General features: G+C 56.3%; 1 protein-coding gene across 4 annotated transcripts in view; it reads right to left on the reverse strand.

The window, feature by feature from the left end:
- IQSEC1 (IQ motif and Sec7 domain ArfGEF 1) overlaps positions 1–17,476 on the reverse strand; it is a 371,613-nt gene extending 354,137 nt beyond the window's left edge. For all 4 annotated transcript variants that reach the window (XM_082747285.1, XM_082747295.1, XM_082747294.1 and 1 more), the window contains exon 1: positions 17,202–17,476. In XM_082747285.1, coding sequence (XP_082603411.1) covers positions 17,202–17,461 — 260 coding nt within the window. In that variant the 5' untranslated portion in view covers positions 17,462–17,476. The remainder of the gene's footprint in view (positions 1–17,201) is intronic.
- Between the last annotated feature and the right edge of the window lie 517 nt (positions 17,477–17,993).

A 17,993-nucleotide genomic window follows, 5' to 3' on the forward strand; every position in this document is an offset into this window, starting at 1 on the left:
ACCTCCTCAGGACACAGAGACAAGAGCACAGGGCTTGGCACACACAACTGGTGATTCTGGCCACGTTCTCAGCCACCCCCGTGAGTCTGGGTTGGACGAGGAGGTCCTTCTAGCCCAGCCCTTCTCTGAAGTCAGCCCTTGTCCCTGAGCTTGCCGACCCAGGGGACCGGCGTGCAAAAGCAAGCGACTGAGCTTTGTGCAGGATCATAGAGATCAAAAGATTTGCTGGAGTGGATATAAATAGCCCCAAAGCTCTGGCTTCGCTAAGCCTGGCACCGGCCCGGCAGGCCAGGGAAACCCCAGTAAGCCTGGCTTTAAACACCTTCCCAGAGCAGCCCCCTACAGACCCCAGCAGAGGACTCAGAGGGCCCCCAGGTTCAGGCTTTGTTCCCCAACTCCCACCTCACTGCCTGTCACGATTCCTCTTTTTTGAACTCAAATTGGTTTTAAGATCAAAGCAGGCCCCTCCCTTGCCTGTGAAAGCATCTGGTTTGCTGGGTAAGGATGGAGGGGTGGGGGGCGGGTGGAAGGGAAGCATTTTGAGGCACACCTGGGACACAGGGGAAGGGTCAGGGCTGGAGGCAGACAGTAAAAGTGCATCCCCTTGTCTGCCTTACCCCGTCTGGGACTCGGGCTTGCTTTCACCCCCACTCTTCTAATGCGGACACTGTTTCTGATGGGTGCACCTCCGCCCTCCCTCCCCACCCCCTCCTGCACACCAGCAGGCATCCCCCTGAGGGCTGCCTCCAGCACGCCGGACTCCATGCTGGCACTTAGGGGGCTCAGCAAATGCTGCTTAAGTGAATGAATAGATGAATAAATCAATGACTAATTCAACACATGTGGGAAGAAAGGAAGGAAGAGAGAGGGAGAGGAGAGTCCCAGACATGTGGTTGCCTACACGTCTCTGTCTCTGCCTCTGCCTCTCCTTGGGTCTCCCTCTGTCCCTCTGTCTCTGTTTCTGCACCCCCAACACAACCCATCAAGGTCTGTTTGTCTTCCAAGGGCAGCTGAGAGCGGAAGGACCAGGGAACTCTGAGCTGCCGCTGGGGTGCCCCTCCTTCTCCCTGGTCTATCCACCTGGGTACCTTCCCATTTTATTTTCTTTTTTAAATATATTTTTTAAAGATTGGATTTATTTATTTTGAGAGAGAGAGAGTGTGTGTGTGTGTGTGTGTGTGTGTGTGTGTGTGTGAGCGAGCAGGGGGAGGGGCAGAGGGAGAAAATCTCAAGCAGACACCCCACTGAGTGCAGAACTGATGTGGGGCTCAAACTCATGACCCTGAGACCATGACCTAGACTGAAAGCAGCACAAGAGCTGGATGCTTAACTGACTGAGATACCCAGGCACCCCCTTCCCACTTTCCCAAAGATCAGCTTCTTCCCCTTCTTCTTGGCTGGAGCCAGCAGCCACCCAGCCAACCCACTGACTCTTCCCCTGAGAGAACCCTGCTGGCCCCATCACTTCCCTTGGGTGCCATCATCCACTAGTGTCAGAATCTGGGGGGCCTGAGTCAGCCAATTCTCTGCCTCTGTGACTCATACTGTATGAAGTAACTGGCCCTCACCCACCAAATAAGATTAAATTTAGCAACAATCTTAACACTAGGGCCCCCAGGGGACCCACCTCCACTCCCAGTGATTCAAACTCTGAGGCTTCAGGCTCCCAGACATGTAGTCAAACATCTTCAAATCATATCTGTAAAACCACCTTCACTGTAACCTTAGGACCAATTAAGAGAGGCCAAAACCAAATGTACAAACATGGGCTTAAAGACATGGTTTTATTCTCTCATGTAAGAGCCTGGAGATGCCGTGTGCTGTAGTTTCCCCAGGCTACAGGAGCTCAGGCTCCCTCCAGCTCACTGCAACCCTGTGAGACAGCTCTTGTCCTCACAGTCCACAAATGGCTGCCTATGCACCAGCCATCACATTCCCATTCCAGTGAACAGGAAGGAGCAAGAGACAAAAGACCCACCCTTTCTTTAAAAGACACATCCTGGAAGCTGCACACCACAGTTATGGCCAGAACAGAGACACATGTCCATCTTTAAATACCAGGGAGGCTAAGAAATGCAATCTGTACTCCCCACAATTTCTGAAATAATAATGACTGTGGGGTGCTACAGAGTGAGCCTCCCTACAGCCAGTGCTGGACTTACTGGCCTTGTGCCACGGGGAAAGCTTTGTTCCCTATTCTTATGCCCCCTTTCCAGATGAGGAGAGTTGCCCTGGCTGCTTAGGACAGAGCTGGTCAAAAGCCAGACTTGTGTACATTCACCACCTTGGCAATTTTTATCTATCAAGCTGCACTTGGCAAATGGGGCCTGAGAAGTGACAGAAGTGACCTCCCTATGCAACTGAGACTACGTCTAGACCACAGCCCGAGACTGTGTCTCAACTGTGGCAGATACCTGAGGACCCAGCATGGGTCTCACTATGCAACACTGGCCTTTTCCAGACAAAAAGCCAAGCTCTACATGGGTTGTGGCCGGGCTGGGCTGAGCCCACTGGCCCCAGAGGACTAGACCCCAGCTGGGGACTTTTCCATTAAACCTGGGTGCACAGGCTGGCCACCAGCTCCTGCGTGGGGGAGGAAGTTGTTTGTATCAGTCAAATTAAAGCAAAGGAGAACCATTCGGGGAGAAAGATCATGAGCTTCAGCCGAAGCTTTCACCTAGAGAAGAAAAAGAAAGCCACCCCCTCCTAGAGGGACACAGGTAAAACCCAGGACGTGAAGTCCCTGAAGAGTAGTGTGGAAGGGGGTACTGAGAACGTCTGGGGCTCCCTGTCCCTCATAACACCCTCTCTCACCTCCCCAGCCCAGCAGTCTCTCCAGTCTCTTACATCCCCCTGCACAGGGGAGAGGCTAGGGGGCACCTGCCTCCCTACCAGGTTGAGAGGCCACCTCCTTGTGCCCCTGGACCCAACCCCTTCCCTGGCACACGTCTGTACACAAAAGGCTCCATAACCACTTACTGGATTGGACCTGAAGTTCCAGTTCAATAGAGAGATTAAAGACACTACCTTTTACAATAAAAGCAGCCCTTGCCGAGAAGAGGAACTGACCTTCTGGCAAAATAAAAGCCGCTGTTCCCATCCCTCCGGTCTCCTCCAGCTGAGGGGGACGGGACTTTTGGCATCTGGTGAAGGGAGAGCTGGGAAGATGATGATGAATCAGCTCCCCCCACCCCACCCCCATGCTGCGCTGTGCTCCCCGGGGGCCAGCGTCTGCATGCTCTTAAACAAGAGGGCCGTGCTGTTCCTACTGGGCCGGTGGCCTCCAGATCCATCCACATCCTCTCCTCCTGGGCTGCAGCTTTCAGGTTTCTGGGTAGACAAGAGACCAGGCTTGCTGAGTCCTAGCCACGAGGGAGGAGACTTTGCATGTCATGTCCAGCCCGAGGATAGCAGGCCTGCCTGCTCTGGAGGCCACAGAAACAGAGGGGAGGCTAGCTCCCATCACTGCTACTGCCCGACCACAGGCAGGGCCCAAGAATTTGGCCAGCGGTGGGCCTCAGGACCACCAGACACAGAGCAGAATGGAAAGAGGAATACTTTTGGGAGTCACAGCTCATGTTGGGCCCCTCCCACCACTCCCCCAAGTGCAACCCCAAGCAAGATGCTTTACTTCTCTGAGCTCAGGTTCCTCATCTCTAAAGTGGAGCTATGCACATAAAAAGGGGGACCAGTTGGGGGCACCTGGGTGGCGTAGTCTGTTTAGCATCTGACTCGATTTCAACTCAAGTCATGGTCTCAGGGTCTTGAGATCGAGCCCTGCATCAGGCTCTGCCTCAATGGGGGAGTCTTCTTGGGATTCTCTCTCCTTCTCCTTCTGCCCTTCCCCCTTCTCTCTCCCTCTCTCTCTCTCTCCCAAAAAGGGGGGGGGGCAGGAGAAGAGATCAGCTAGCATACAGCAGGTGCTCAATATAGGCTTATTCCAACCAATCTCATAGTGAAGACCTCCAGTGCTAGAAAAGTAGCTGCATTGAAGAGAACAGCCACGAAACATTTTAATGAGTTTGAACATACAGCCACACAATTAATGGAGGCACCACTACAGTGATAATACGCATATCATCAAGGAGACCACCAAAATGACACTGAGGGATGAAATTAAATAATCAAGGGAAATAGAAGGCCTACCATTTTCTCCCTGTGCCTCCAAGGATGGTGGTCTTTGCCTCCATGGTGTGCACACTCCATTTGAGAGACCCTGGGCTCGTCCATGTAACAGTCATGGATTTAAAGGGTCTGATTTTAAATATAAGCAGTTTTCTGGGAGGGTACACAAAAGCATGGGGACCTGGCTGCTGCTTGCCCCAGAGGGAGGAGAGACAGGCACTGTGGCATGGCATGGTCGTGGGAAGTCAGACGGGAGGCCCCTGGAGGACCCAGTCCTGCAAGGAGAAACCTAAAGAGAGGACTGATTCCAAAGTGCATAAAATCATGAAAAGTTTTGAGAGGAAAAGGTCATGAGGCCGGCATGGAGGTGTGGGAAGGGCATGCCAGGCAGAGCGAACAGCATGGGCAAAGGCACCGAGGTGGGACAAAAGCAGAGGTCCGTGGCGGGTGGCAGTGCCGAGGACACGCAGCCACCTGGTCGCCCAACCCAGGACGGATTTCCAAGCAGGAGAAATAGCTGTGTGGGGTGAGAGGGACAGGCCCAGGAAGGAATGGAAAGAAGAGGGAGAGGGTGTCCACCTCCTGCGTGCTCCCCGAGTAGCAGCTTAGGGCTCAGCACACTCTGGAGGGTCCTTTCCAGGGACCTGGGTCAGGCCTGTGTGTGACAGTCCTGGCCGGGGTGTCCCCTGAGGGTCCCAGCAAGACGGGAGTGCACATCTGTGGGAAGCCCCACCTGCCCGCATGGACGACAGGCTCCCCTTTGCAGGAATGCCGCGCTCCTGAGGCCCATGATGCTGGGGGAACACTGCAGGGATGAGAACACCACACTCTTAATGATCGCAGTTATCCAAAACCCATTAGCAGTGATGATTTCCTCCAGACCCCCCTCTCCTCCCTGGATGTTTTGGCTGCTTTGCCATATGGCAGGAGTTAAAAATACAGCTCAGAGTGACAGGGCTGCTAGTAAGAGTGGGCAAGCATTCGCCGAGGAACTGGGTGGGGGGCTGTGGCCAGATTGGGTCCCCTGCTCCTGTCCCTGGCCGGGTAGCAGCGCTGGGGACGGACATCCTAGGCTCCTCGTAGCCAGTCTCCAAATGCACTATAGAATGATAAGGCCCTCAGGACACATGGCCACAGCTAAGTTACCCAACAGAGACAGGTCACCACGATGGGGAGGGACAGGCTGCACACTCCATGCTGAGAGCGAGGCACAATGTGGGCCCGGCCTGCGGGCAAGCTGCGAGACACACTTGTGCCAGCATCAGGGTGGAGAAGCAATAGCAGGGCCTGAGCTAACCCGAGGGGACAGATGAAGAACAGCGGCAGACCCCTGTTCCTTCTCCCACTGAGACCAGCAGGAAGTGGCCAAATGGCTTCCAGGACTCCCAGAGGCAAGTCACACAAAGCCTCACGGCTCCCCCCGGACTTTTCGGAACACTGGCACTGGGATCCCTGCACCTCCAAGGAAGAAGACTGACTCCCAGAGCCCATCATGCTGCGGAAGCCACCTATGCACTCAGCAGCTCCAGCTGTGCCCGGCCTTCCAGACTTGTCTGCAAGTTCCCAGATGGATTTGGGAATCATGCTGGACACTCCGGACCAGCTCAACTGGGACGTGAATACCACTGAGTAACTTCCACTGGCAGAGAGAGAAGCAGACACAAGCAGTGAAGCCCAGCCCAAGTCTTGACCTGCAGAGTCTCAGGACCGTGAGTTGTTAACATGGCCACAGGGGACCAGAGTTTGTAGACTGACTGGCAGACCGACTGGGTCCGTCCATCTGTTCCTCCATCTGTCCATCCTTCTTTCCTTCCACACATTCATTAAAATCCACCCTGAGGCAGGGCCTCTTCTAGGCATCCCAGAGACAAAGAATTCATTCTCCCTGTCCCCATGGGTGCTTCTAGGCTGGATCCTCCGTGCCCACCCAGTTAGCCCGGGTCTCTCCCTGTCTCCCTGTTTGGCAGTTTTCTCCCAGGGGCCCGTCCCTTCCAGGCTCCACAACCGACCAGCGGACTCTTGTCTGGTTCCTGCCCCTGCCTTCATTCTCTCTGGGTGAGGAGAGGACATGCGGGATGTTCCATTTCTCAAATGGGCCTTCGTATGCTCGAAAAAAACCACCTGTGTACTAAAACAACAAGGGTATTTAAATGTTGCATTGGACAAGATCTCTCTAACACAAAAGAAGGTAGTCAGAGGGGGACAGAGGAAGAAAAAAAGATAGAAAACATATTGAAGGTAAATAATGAAGTGGCCGATGGAAATCCTACCTTAGTAACAATTATATGGCAGGTAAGTAGATTAAACACTCCAATCCAAAGGGGGAGACTGGCAGAATGGACTAAAACCACAAAATCCAACCATGTGCTGAGAGACCTGCTTTAGATTCAAAGACACGAGAGGATGAACATGAACGGATGTAAAAGGGGACACCATGCGACTGGGAAGCCAAAGAGAGCGGGGGGGCCGCACAGACCCCAAACACGGACTTGAAGATGAAGACTGCTTCTGTGGACCAAGAAGGATGTTTTCTAAGGACAAAAGGGCTGGGCCCTCATGAAGACACAATACTTCTTAATACACATGCACCAAGCAACAGAACCCCAAAACCCATGAAGCAAAAACGGAGAGCAATAAAGGGAGAAATGGGTGGTTCCACAGGAACAGCTGGAGGCATCGGTGCCCCACTTTCCATAACAGGGAGAACAAGCAGACAGCGGGTCACCAAGGAGACAGAGGACTTGGACACTGGAAACCAACCAGACCCGACAGCCAGGCCCAGACCATCTCCCAGGAGCCGGTGCATATTCCTCTCCAGGGTTCGTGGAACGTTCTCCGGGACAGATCCTATCTTACTTAGACTTTAAAATGAGTCTGAGTTTGGGGCACCTGGATGGCTCAGTCTGTTGAGTGTATGACTCTTGATGTGGGCTCAGGCCATGATCTCAGGGTCATGATTTGGAACCCCGGGTAAGGCTCCATGCTTAGCCTGGGGTCCGCCTGAGAGACTCTCTCGCTCCTCCTCTGTGCACCCTTTCCCCTGCTCACTCTCTCTCTCTCAAAAACCAAAACAAAACCAAAAACGAGTCTCAATTCATGTAAAAAGACTATAATCATAATAATCATATGAAGTATCTTCTCAAAACACAGTGGGCTGAAATTTAGAGCCCCCTAAATAGGGCTAGATGGCAGCTCTCAGGGGAATGTGCTGGAGTCATCCTTGTTCAAACCACCACTCTCCCTACCTCCCTCGCCTTGCTGTGCCTCTGTTTCCCCAGCTGTGCAATGGGCACAAGAGTAGTATTTCACAGAGCCGCAGCAAGGGTTGATAAGAAACCACTCGGCTATCATAACTATTACTTGTCATCGATGGAGGGTGGTAACAATAATCTCTTACATTTCATCTCTGGGTGAGGAGGCATCCCCTCATACAACGGGTTAAGATTTTCAAAACACCTTGGCGCCCACTGTTTAACTCGGTCCTCACTGCGGCCCTGCAGGATCACCTGGTACATGAGAAAAAGCTGGTAGTGGTGAGGCCCCAGCATGGTAGCATCTTCTGAGTCCTTCGCCCAGGGCCTGGCTCACAACAGGTGCCAGGAAGGGAGCAGGTTGGCCTACGGGTGGGCATCGAGTCGGGGTGGCCAGTTCCCCGCACACCCCTTGCTGGTGGAGCATTTTACACACCTCCAGGTCTAGAGGGGTTCTGCTGGGTGAAAGCAGAGCCTGGAAGAGATGTCTAGGCAGAGATGAGAGCTTATAATGGGCTGGGGCAGGGAAGAGGGGGAGCAGGCAGAACATTCTAGACGGCTCTGCCTTTTTGTAGGGAGTCCTCCATCCTACTGAAACAATGTACGTCTCCCCCTTTAACTGCAGGTTGAAGGGATGATGATGGCACATCTTACAAATGCACTGGATTCACGATCAGCTACATTAAACATGCAGAAGTCAGACAGACAATACAGAGATAAACGCCAAGTCCCAGTCACTGAGTTCTGAATCCCGTGACTTTTCTCTGACGTCAAATTTCTTCTCCAGCTAGGAAAGAGGGGACAACAGCAGCAAAAACTGTCAGGGAGGAGGGGTGCTCAGCTCACTTGTGTTACAGATTTAACCCTCACAGTTCCTTTCTGAAGGAGGCAATGCTTTATAATCCATTTTACAGGTGAAAACATGGAGGCACAGAGAGGCTAAGTGACTGGCCAGAGGCAACACAGCCAGAATGCGGCGGAGGGAGTGGTCTGGCCCCATGGTGCGTTGCCTGACTGTGTCTGAGTATAACCATGACTCCTGACCAGGAGTATCTGAGTGTGACTGTGACTCCTGACCAAGAGCCCTCTAGAACCCCCAGCCGCCCTGGGGGAGCTGAGCGTCCTTGCTCAGGCTGCTTCTCCAGAGGGGTGAGTGAGAGAGGGGAGCTAGAGGCAGGGTCCAGGGACATCAGCCGGTCCCCCACTCTCTTGTCAGTCCGAGAACACCGCAGGCAACAAAGACCCACATGCACTCCACCATCTGGAGCCTTTCCTTCTGGGTAAGCAATGCTCTCTCCTTCCCGTCTGGATAGGGAGTTGTTGGGCAAGGGGATAGGATGGGACCATGTTCCTTTTATCCATAACTCATGAGCTTCTGCTCAGCTCCACCAGCACCCCGGGACAAGCTCCTGGCACCCCACATCCCAAGTTCTGTAGCATTTCCTGCGACCTTCTTCTCACTGGCTCCCGCCTCCCCCCCAGGAACAGGGGTCCTGGCCACACCTGAGTGCCGTCCTGGCCCTCTTCTGTGCAGCAACCCCAGGAACACTGTCTCCCAAGGTCCCTCTGGACCTCTCCAGCTCTGCTTGCCCTACCCACCCCTCCACCCCCTATGTATCCCCCACCCCACTCCTCTCCCTTGCTGTCCTGTCTGTCCCCTTGCTCACTCTCTTCCAGACACACCTGTCACCTCACTGTGCCTCGACCACGCCAGGTGTGCTCCCCTCTCAGGACAACCCCAAAAGGGAGATCCAGCTGTCCTCCTGGATCCACTGTCCGCTGTTAGAGAAAACGAAGCTGAGGCTCATGGAGGTGCCTTTTAGATGCTAAGGGTGAGGAAGAAAAGCTTGGTCTCCAGGCCCTAGCCCCATCAGAATCTTACATCTGAGCTGACCACATGGCCAAAAGCCCATTCACGTTCAATTTCAGGCTGTCCAGAAACTCCTACAACCTATCTTCAAATAGTCTACATTCTGGACTAGAGGACATCCCAGCCAGGGTCTCCAGCAGCTGTCCCAGTACGTAAGATACAGCCTGGAGAGCACTTTGAGCACTAAGAGACCTTCATTATCAAGGCCTGCCACATCAGACACATTGCAGGCAGGTTCCAAATGACCCACCGTGAGAGGCTCCTTCAGACCTGCCAATCCAGGATACCCTCCTCGGATGCCCTAGTCCCTGTGGTTCAGATGAGGAGGGCCAGGCCCAGGTGCCCTGATTCTCTGTGAGGCCTGACACTCTTCAGGCAGGGGTGCACACAGGGTGCACACAGAGCAAATGACCCATTCAAATCAAGAAGAGATTTGGGGGGTGGGGAGGGTCAGAGCCAGAAGAGGGGCACATGTGCCAACTCTCTCATAGGACCAAGTGTCCCAGTGTGTCCTGATGAATGGACACCTGGAGAAAGGCCCGAGGTGGCTTCATGGCCAGCTTCCTAGCAGGCTGGCAAATGCCCACAGATTTGGATGGGGTGGGGGGCATTCCAAGTGGGATGCCTGGCATGGGCTGGGTGGCACCTGCCAGCTTTGGGAGTCCCAGAATCCCTTCCCCTGCACGTGCACACCCACTGGTCTCTACCACTCCATCATCATCCTGCCAAAAAAGAGACCTGGGCCCCTGGCAGTGAAGTCATTCCTCCAAGGTGACCACAAGAGCAAGGTGCCCATTCTGACACCCAAAGGGAAGAGCCATAGCTGTCCTGGGTGGGCGATGGTGCAGGAGTTCATTCTGGGCTGTCTGGGGGAGCTGCCCACACAGATCCGGAAACGGCCCCATGTTTCGTAAAGCATTGACACAAAGCAGCATGCAGCTTTGAAGCTATACAGCACGGTGGGGAACTGCGTGGCCTCTCATGGAGGGCAGCCCTGGGTGCCAAGTGACCTCTGACACTGGGTGATTGCAGGCAACCCGATTCACCTCTCGGAGCCGCAGTTTTCCTGTCTGTGAAATGGGCTAATAACAGCTCACAGCTGTCATTGGGAAAGCCTGCCAATGGAGACCACTGGGAGGAGGAATCTGCACTCAGCCCCCGGAATGAGCTCAGTTGTCACTGCGTTTTGTCTATAATCAGTGTTCTAAGGTGAGGTGCAAAAAAAAAAAAAAAAACACCCAGGATTTCTGTTCTGCCCTTCTGTGAATCTTGTCTCTTCCAAGAAGGAAAGCCAAGCATTTCACAATCAGGGCTCGGACAGAGCACAGCTTGGGAGCAATGAGCCAGTCTTGTTCACCAGCCCCCAACCCCCAACCCCACCGCTGACCTAGCTGAAATCTGGGTACTAAGCAAGTGCCCCGGGCTGGTCCCTATCTTCTGGAACTCACCTGTCCCAAGTGTCCCCACTCACAGGCCTGGTGTGACCACTGACAACACCTCCCACTCCCACCCCCAAACCTGCCAGGCGCCTCTCACCTCTTCTTTCTTCTGTGCTATTTCCTAGCTTGATACCAGCCTCCTCCTCCTAGCTCAAATGTCACCTCCTCCAGGAAGCCCCTGTTGACACCCAAGGGTGGCTATCTGCTTCCTGCTCTGAGGCTGCACACCACTTGACCCCACTTCCTATCCTGGCCCAGTATCTCTGCAACCTTCTTTATAAGCCTCTATCCATCCCCACAGGTGTCCAAGCAGATCAAGGGCAAAAATCAGGCTGAGCTGCCCCAGGATTCAACAGTTAGTGAATAAAAGGACATTCAGATAGCATAGCCTCCATGCTGTGTTCAGCCTATTTCCTGGTATACAACAAGCGCTCCATAAATGGAACAGGGCTCCAAATACCCTCATGGATGACAGGCAGGCAATACAGCAATTAGGGCAAAATTTACATTGTAGATCTGGAGAGGGTATTGTGCTTTGTATACATTTTTCTGTATATTTGGAAATTTTCATAACAAAAATTAGGGAAAACAAGGCTCAAAAGCATTTTCAATACCCTAGCTGTTCCTGCCCCTGGAGCTACCATTCACTGTGTTCCCTAATGCCAGGCCTATTATACAACGCCTGACTCCGATCTTCCTGAACAGAAGCAGCCCTCCCCACTTTACATGGCAGGGAGGTGGGGTGGGGTGAGACTGGCCTCAGGAAGCCAAGGGCTTTGCTTTGTCTCACTTGGAAAACCTGAGCCACTGGGAGGTGGCCAAGGCAGGACAGCAGGGATTGCACCCACCTGCCACCAGGGCAGGGCTGAACTCCAGGTGTTGGTCACCGAGTGGCCTGGAGGGCCCGCAGAGCAAGGCCAGGGCAGCTGGGATGGGGGAAGCATTTGAAACCCTCAAGACCGCAGTTCTCCACCTGTTACAACGGAAGCACTTAGTAATTCTAAGAACTGGTCGTGTGTACCCTGCTGGAAACGAGAGCCCTACGGAGGGGCTAGGGTTCAGACTCCCAAGGCCACTCGGAGATGTCACCAGCCAGCACAGCTTGGCTCCCAGCTGGGGTGGTTGCAGCCTGGCTTGGCCTGGGTCTGCCCTGGGCACAGAGTGGCAGACTTGAGGCCCAGGGCGGACTTCCAGGTTACAAGTGGGTCCCAGAACTGCCGCCTGGCCATATGTGGGCTTCTGCCCCATTTTAGTTAGATCACTGCACCTGCCCCAGTCCAGCTCTTGCTGCCCACCCGGCCTGTATGTGTGTTTCCTGCGGCTCCATGGCAATTACTCAGATGGTGCTTACCCTTACAAGCTCCGAGCGGTACCCTTCCCAAGTTAGGCAAAGCCATGCTCTTTCGTGCAGAAACAGACAAGAACAGAAACCACCATCAGCTGTCAGGACACTGTCAGAGATGAAAGAGCTGACAGGTAGCCACCCAGCCGACAAAAAAGGCTGATGCCCCCAAACTCCCAGGGTGGCACGCCCCCATCTTCACTCTGGCCTGGCCCCAAGATCTCTGCAGCCTCCAGGAGGTCAGAAGGCAGAGGGCAGAGGTGGACACGGAGGTGGGAGCAAGAGGAGGTCCTGGCTTCATCTCACACTCAGGGCTCCTCCCTATTTCTCTCGAGCCAAGCCAGATAAAGAAGCTTTTCCTGATTTATTTTCCAGGTTGTAAAATAATCATTTGCTTAGCTTGTCAGACGGCTGGGAGAGAACTTCAGAGAAACGCACTCTCCTCATCTCTCTGCGGATTCTACCATCTGCTGAGAAAACAGGAGCGGCTCGCCCTGGGCCCTGGGAGTTGGAAACATTTTGTCCAAGCAGGACCAGCCTCCCAGAGCATGTCGCAGCCCTTCCTGGCCAAGGGACACCCTCCCCGCCATTGGATACTCCACTTTATCTTGGCTGGGAGAACAAGAACATTCTTTCACTAAACTGTGAACGCAGCATCTCCCTCTGCCACCTTTGCCACTGCCCTCTCAGATCAGGAAAAAGCCCTCAAGGCTTCTCCTGGCCTGTACGTGGTCCCAAGTCTGACTAAAAGGGGGACGAGGGGAGGGACACAGGCTCTCAGGTGTGCAGAGCCTGGACCACGGGCTGGGTACTTTCAGTGACTCTGAGGAACAGAACGCTCTCAGAGGCGTCTTGCCAGGACCCTCCTGAGTACAGCTGACGTTGACTTCTTGCCTGCCACCCCCTCGGCACTGGCCACCCTTAAGCTCCCCTTCGAACTGCCTCCACCATCATCACGGTTAATGTCACCACGGACCTGAGGAGAGCGCTTGTTTGGTAAGTCAACAGAGACTGAATACCACTGGAAACCTCCCCCAGAGTGAGTCACCGACTCCAAGCTTCAGAAAAACGTCCTCTGCAAGTGATGTGACAGCACTTGAGGGTTGGAGGGGACGAGAAAGCTAGGGAGGCTGCTGCACAGGGCCCTCTCTCCAACCTCATGCGGGGGGGGGGAGGGGTCTTCCTTCTGCTGGGACACTCTGGAAGATCAGAGGCTGGAAAGGGTGGACTTTGAACCCTTGCCCCCTCTCACTGCCACCTCGGGGGATACTGACTACCAGGACTTGGTCACGGGATACCACATGACAGGACAAAAGCCAAGCACACTGGGCTTCCTCTGGCACTGGAGGCCGGGAGTCACACGGGATCCTGGGGTGGGGGTGGGAGGGGAGGGTCATCCGATCTTTCTGCTGCAGCAAGGGTGGCTGGTGGTGGATTAGAACAGGGGGCTAGAGCCAGATCACCTGAGTCCCAATCCTGGCGTTACTACTAGGTAGGTAGGAAAGCCTGAGCAAGTCACACGACCTGAACTTCAGTCTACACATCCATAAAATGGGAGCAGCAATTGGTCCTGCTGTACCTGGCCATGCAGTACGTGGCCATGCAGTAAACCGGTGAATGTGAAGCCCTAGAGCAGTGCAGGGCACATGGGGAGGCCTTCAGGGGGTGGGGCCAGAGTGCACTCACGCTGGCTAACCAGAGATTTCTGCAGGTTCAGACACCAGTGGTGCCTGCTCAAGTTCAAGCTGACTGTCTGAAGGAAAACACAGCAGTTCTAATCGATCCCACTAGCCTTCATCCACTCAACAAATATCTATTGAGCATGTATTATGTGCCCGAACCTCTAGTGGGAGAGGGTGGTTCTGGAAACATCATTAGAATGTAGCCGACTAAATACTGGGTATGAATTTTGATGTCAGAAAAAAATCAATTAAATAATCCAACATAACCAAAGCCGCCGTCTTTCTTCCCTGTTATCATCCTATTGGCCCAAGAGCTGAGAAACTCAGTGTTCTCTTTCAGCAGAAGACTTCGGAGAAAGGGCTTAAAGTTCTGGGCTTGAAAGTTTCTACCGTGCCTGGGTGAGGTGGTACAAGATCGCTATTGCCCCAGGATGAACCCTGTCAATGACCTTCACCTGCATCTCTGTGTCCCAGAAAGAGGGGAGGGACACTGCACCTTCTGGATATTCGGGGACAGCCTGTCTCCATGGTAGCAGGGGGCTCCTGACTTGAGCTAGAGCAGCCGACGGCTGCTTAAGAAAAGGTTAGCTAGCCCTGCCTTAGCCTGCCACGCTCAACGCACTCTTGCCTACAAGGGAGGCAGGAGGGCCTAGAGGCCGACCCTGGCAGTGTCCTTGGTGGGAGGCGGCACCAGCACTGGGAGAAAGTGGAGCCAGGTGCCCAAGCAGGAAATAATCCCGATGCTGTGGCCTGGCTCAAACACAGGTGGCCAACCCCAACTTCACCCTGAGGTCTGGATCCCAGGAGGTCTCACCGAGTTGTAAAGAAGTTTACTCAGCTCCTGCCTGTGCACAGTCTCTTCCATGCCCATTATCTTCCCTTACCTACCAGAGAAGGTATGGGAGGCAGCTGTGATCATCCTGTGTGCATTAAGAAAGAGCTCTGAGTCTACATGAGGGGAGCGTGACTTGTCCCACGGTCACTGGCTGGCAAGTGCAGAGTCAGCCAGGAGACCCAAGTCTGCCCATGTCCCTTTCTCCACGTAGAGCTGTTTTTCTCTTCCTCTGTTCTCTGCTCTTGCTTTTTCTCCCTCCGAGAACATCACTAACGGCTCTGCATACAGTAGGCACTTCATAAAAGTTGGCTGCTCTCGAGGAGGCTGGTTAAACCATGCTCCCCGGGCATCAATCACTTTGCGATACAGATGGCCTCCGACACCGTGAATCCAGGTGCAGGAAAGGAGCCCTCAGCTCATTCCCCCTATACCTCAAGTATTTGAGATGGCAAGTACGATACCACCACCCCTTCCCCCAGCCCAAAGAGTCTCCCATGAAAGGAGAGAGGCTCCAGTATTCTCCCTCCTGAAAGGCAGGGAAATGAAGTGGATGCTGGAAAATGGGCCCAGTGTGCTCCGTCTTGAGCAAGCCCCCTGTTCTGTGAATATTCTGGTACCAAACAATGTCATTCATCACGGGGGGTCTGGCAGCCAGCACAACCACATCTCTTAGGAGTTTATGAGCCTGCCCCAGACTGCTGGTCAGAATCTGGATTTTAGCAAGATCCCCAGGTAGGAGGTGGGCACCGTCAAGTTGGAGACACTCCCCTGACCTAGAACTTGGCTGGTGGTGGTGTTGCCACCGTTCCTCTCAAAGGGGATGGCGTCACAGTCCCCGGTTGTGTCTCAGTGAAGGGAAGCCAGTGGGACAGAGCTGGAGACTTGCGAAATAAACCCCACGGCTACATGCCTGGCTCACCCCCACTCTGAGGCCACCACCCAGATGTGACACTGGGGATTCTGCGTAGCAAGAGGGACTCACAGTGAGTGCGAATCCTCCCGTCCCCACACTTGGTCACCAGAGAGGTGACTTTGAAGAGAAGAAAGGAATGCATTCCCCAGGACGGTACTGGGAGGCATCTGCCAACAGCATGTGTCACTGTTGCCTAGGAAAGTGGAACGTGCATTCCTGCCCTTGTGTTGAATCCCCAAACTGCTGAGGACTTCACCTGGGCAGCTCCCAGCTTTCCCTCCAGCCCCTGTGTGGGGGATAGGAGCTCAGTACCCTTCGGGTAACACCAGGTAACACACAACCACTGTGGGAGGGGTGGAGTGACACCAGAGAGCCAGGGGCGGGGCACCAAGAAGTAGCAGCCTGGTCTCTGCTTTCTCTCAGTGACACCAGCGAGGAGCTAGCCACAGGCTTCCCTCTTCCCTCTCCGGATAAACAGAAAGCGGGAGTTTGCCACTGGGCCTGCCACCATAGAGCCCTGAGGCTGACCCACGCCCTGACCTCACCCTCACAGCCCTCCTTCTTCAGAGCCCACCAGAACCCAGAAGCACTGCCCAGAACCGGTGCAAGACACAGGGGAGCAGGCAGGAGCCTCTGTCCCATGGCCACAGCCTGGCATAGCCCCACAAGGTGGGCGAGACACCAGGTCTGAGAGGACTGTACCTGGACTCGGGATCAGGAGCTCCTCCCCCTTTCCCCCGCCCCCACCCCAGCAGAATTCTGGAGTCAGGATCAACTCCTCCCCCATTACCCCTGCCTATCCCCCCTCCCACCCCGAGGAAACCTTCAGGAAGCTGCCCACGGCCAGTCCCCCCATCCCTCCCCAACCACACGGTGTTTTTCTCCTCTAATGCGGGTTCAAACCATGGAGTGTGGCCGGTGGTCCCGAAGACAGAAGGACAGCGAGCGTAGACAGGCTCAGCGCACCCAGGAACCCAAGCCTGGAGTTACCTGAAGCCCCCTGTGCCCCCTGCCTCGCCCCAGATGGGCTCCCGGACTTCTGCGGAGAGGAGCCCCGCACCCGACTTGGGCACTCCCGGAAAGCGAAAGGGCTGCCGCCCGAGATCTACGAGCTCGCCCGGGACGCTGGGGGCCAGGGCGGCGGGGCAATCCCGCCCCCATCCTGTCCCCCGCTTAATCCTTGGTCCGAAATAGCTAGGGTAATCCCAGGGTGCGGCGGGCGGGGTATTAACCCCGAGCCTGGAAGGGAAAGACTGAGGCGTTTAGAGGGAGGAGAGCTCGGCGCTTCCCGGGCTAGAGGGACCACAGGATCTTCCCGGAGGCACGGCGACCCGCAAGTGACCCAGGCCCGCTCCAGGGCGGGATCTGCGCCTCCCGCGCCCCCTTCCCACTGGGTTCTCCGGGTCAAGAGTTCTAGCAGCGCTACCCAGAGCCCCAGGTCTGCGCACGGACAGCACCCTGTGGCGAGGCCGATCCCGCAACCGAGCCCCGGGGTCCGTCTGCGGAGCCCAGCCGGTGGGAGCCCTGGCAGCGCCGCGGAGCCGGTTTCCTGGGGGAGTCCAATCCCACCCGCCCCAGGTCCCGCCCCAGCTCGGGGGTCCCCAGGTGCGCCTTCCGGCCGGGCCCCCTCCCCGCCTCCGCCCGCCTCCGCCCGCCTCCCCGCCCGACCCCGAGGGGAGCGAGTAGAGCCCCCCAAGAAGTTCGCGCACCCCCGACACGCCCGCGGTCCCCGGTCCCCGCTTACTTGTCGCGGCGGCTACCGAGCTCAGGGATGACGCCGAGCGGCTGCGGGCCGGGGTCGGGGCGGCGGGCGCACGCGGCCAGGTGTCGCCGGTGCCGCTCCAGCAGGCCGGCGTTCTCGCGGCTCAGCCGCGCCACTTGGCGCTCCAGCTCCTCGATGCGCCGCCGCCGGCGCGCCAGCAGCTCCTGCTGCGCCGCGACGATCCGGGTCAGCTCCTGCAGGTACTCGGCCGCCTTGCCGGGGGTCTCGGCGGCGCTGGCCATGGCCCCCGCCCGGCGGCCGGCAGCGCCTCAGGCGAGCGGGCGGCGGGGCGGCGGCGGCGGCGGCGGCGGGGCGGCCATGGCTGCGCGGCGGGGACGGAGAGGCTCGGCGCGGCGCGGGGCTCGGCCCGGGGGGCGCGGCGGCGCGGGGCTGGCGCGGCCCCGCCTCGACTCCCGCCTCCGCCGGCGCCCGCCCCCGGCGCTTCCGCGCCTCGCGCTCCCCGCGCCGCCGCGCTCCGCCGCCCGCTGCCCCACGGACGCGCCGGGGCGGGCAGGGCGCGGAGCTGCGGCCGCCACCGGCAGGCGAGGAGTTTTGCAAAGTGCCGGCTGCGACGCGAGGGGGAGCGGGAGCCCGAGCGGCGGGCGCGGGAGGAGGCGGGAGGGAGGAAGGGCGAGACGGACGGAGGGCGCCGCCTGCCGGGCCCGCCGCCCCGTGCCCCGCGCCCCGCCGCCCCGCGCCCGGAGCCCCGAGCCCAGCTCCCTTCGGGGACGACTACCAGCTCGTCACCCGCCCCCTCCCAGCAGCTCTGATGTA

Source organism: Mustela nivalis (assembly GCF_964662115.1).
Source record: "Mustela nivalis genome assembly, chromosome: 1".
NCBI lineage: Eukaryota > Metazoa > Chordata > Mammalia > Carnivora > Mustelidae > Mustela > Mustela nivalis.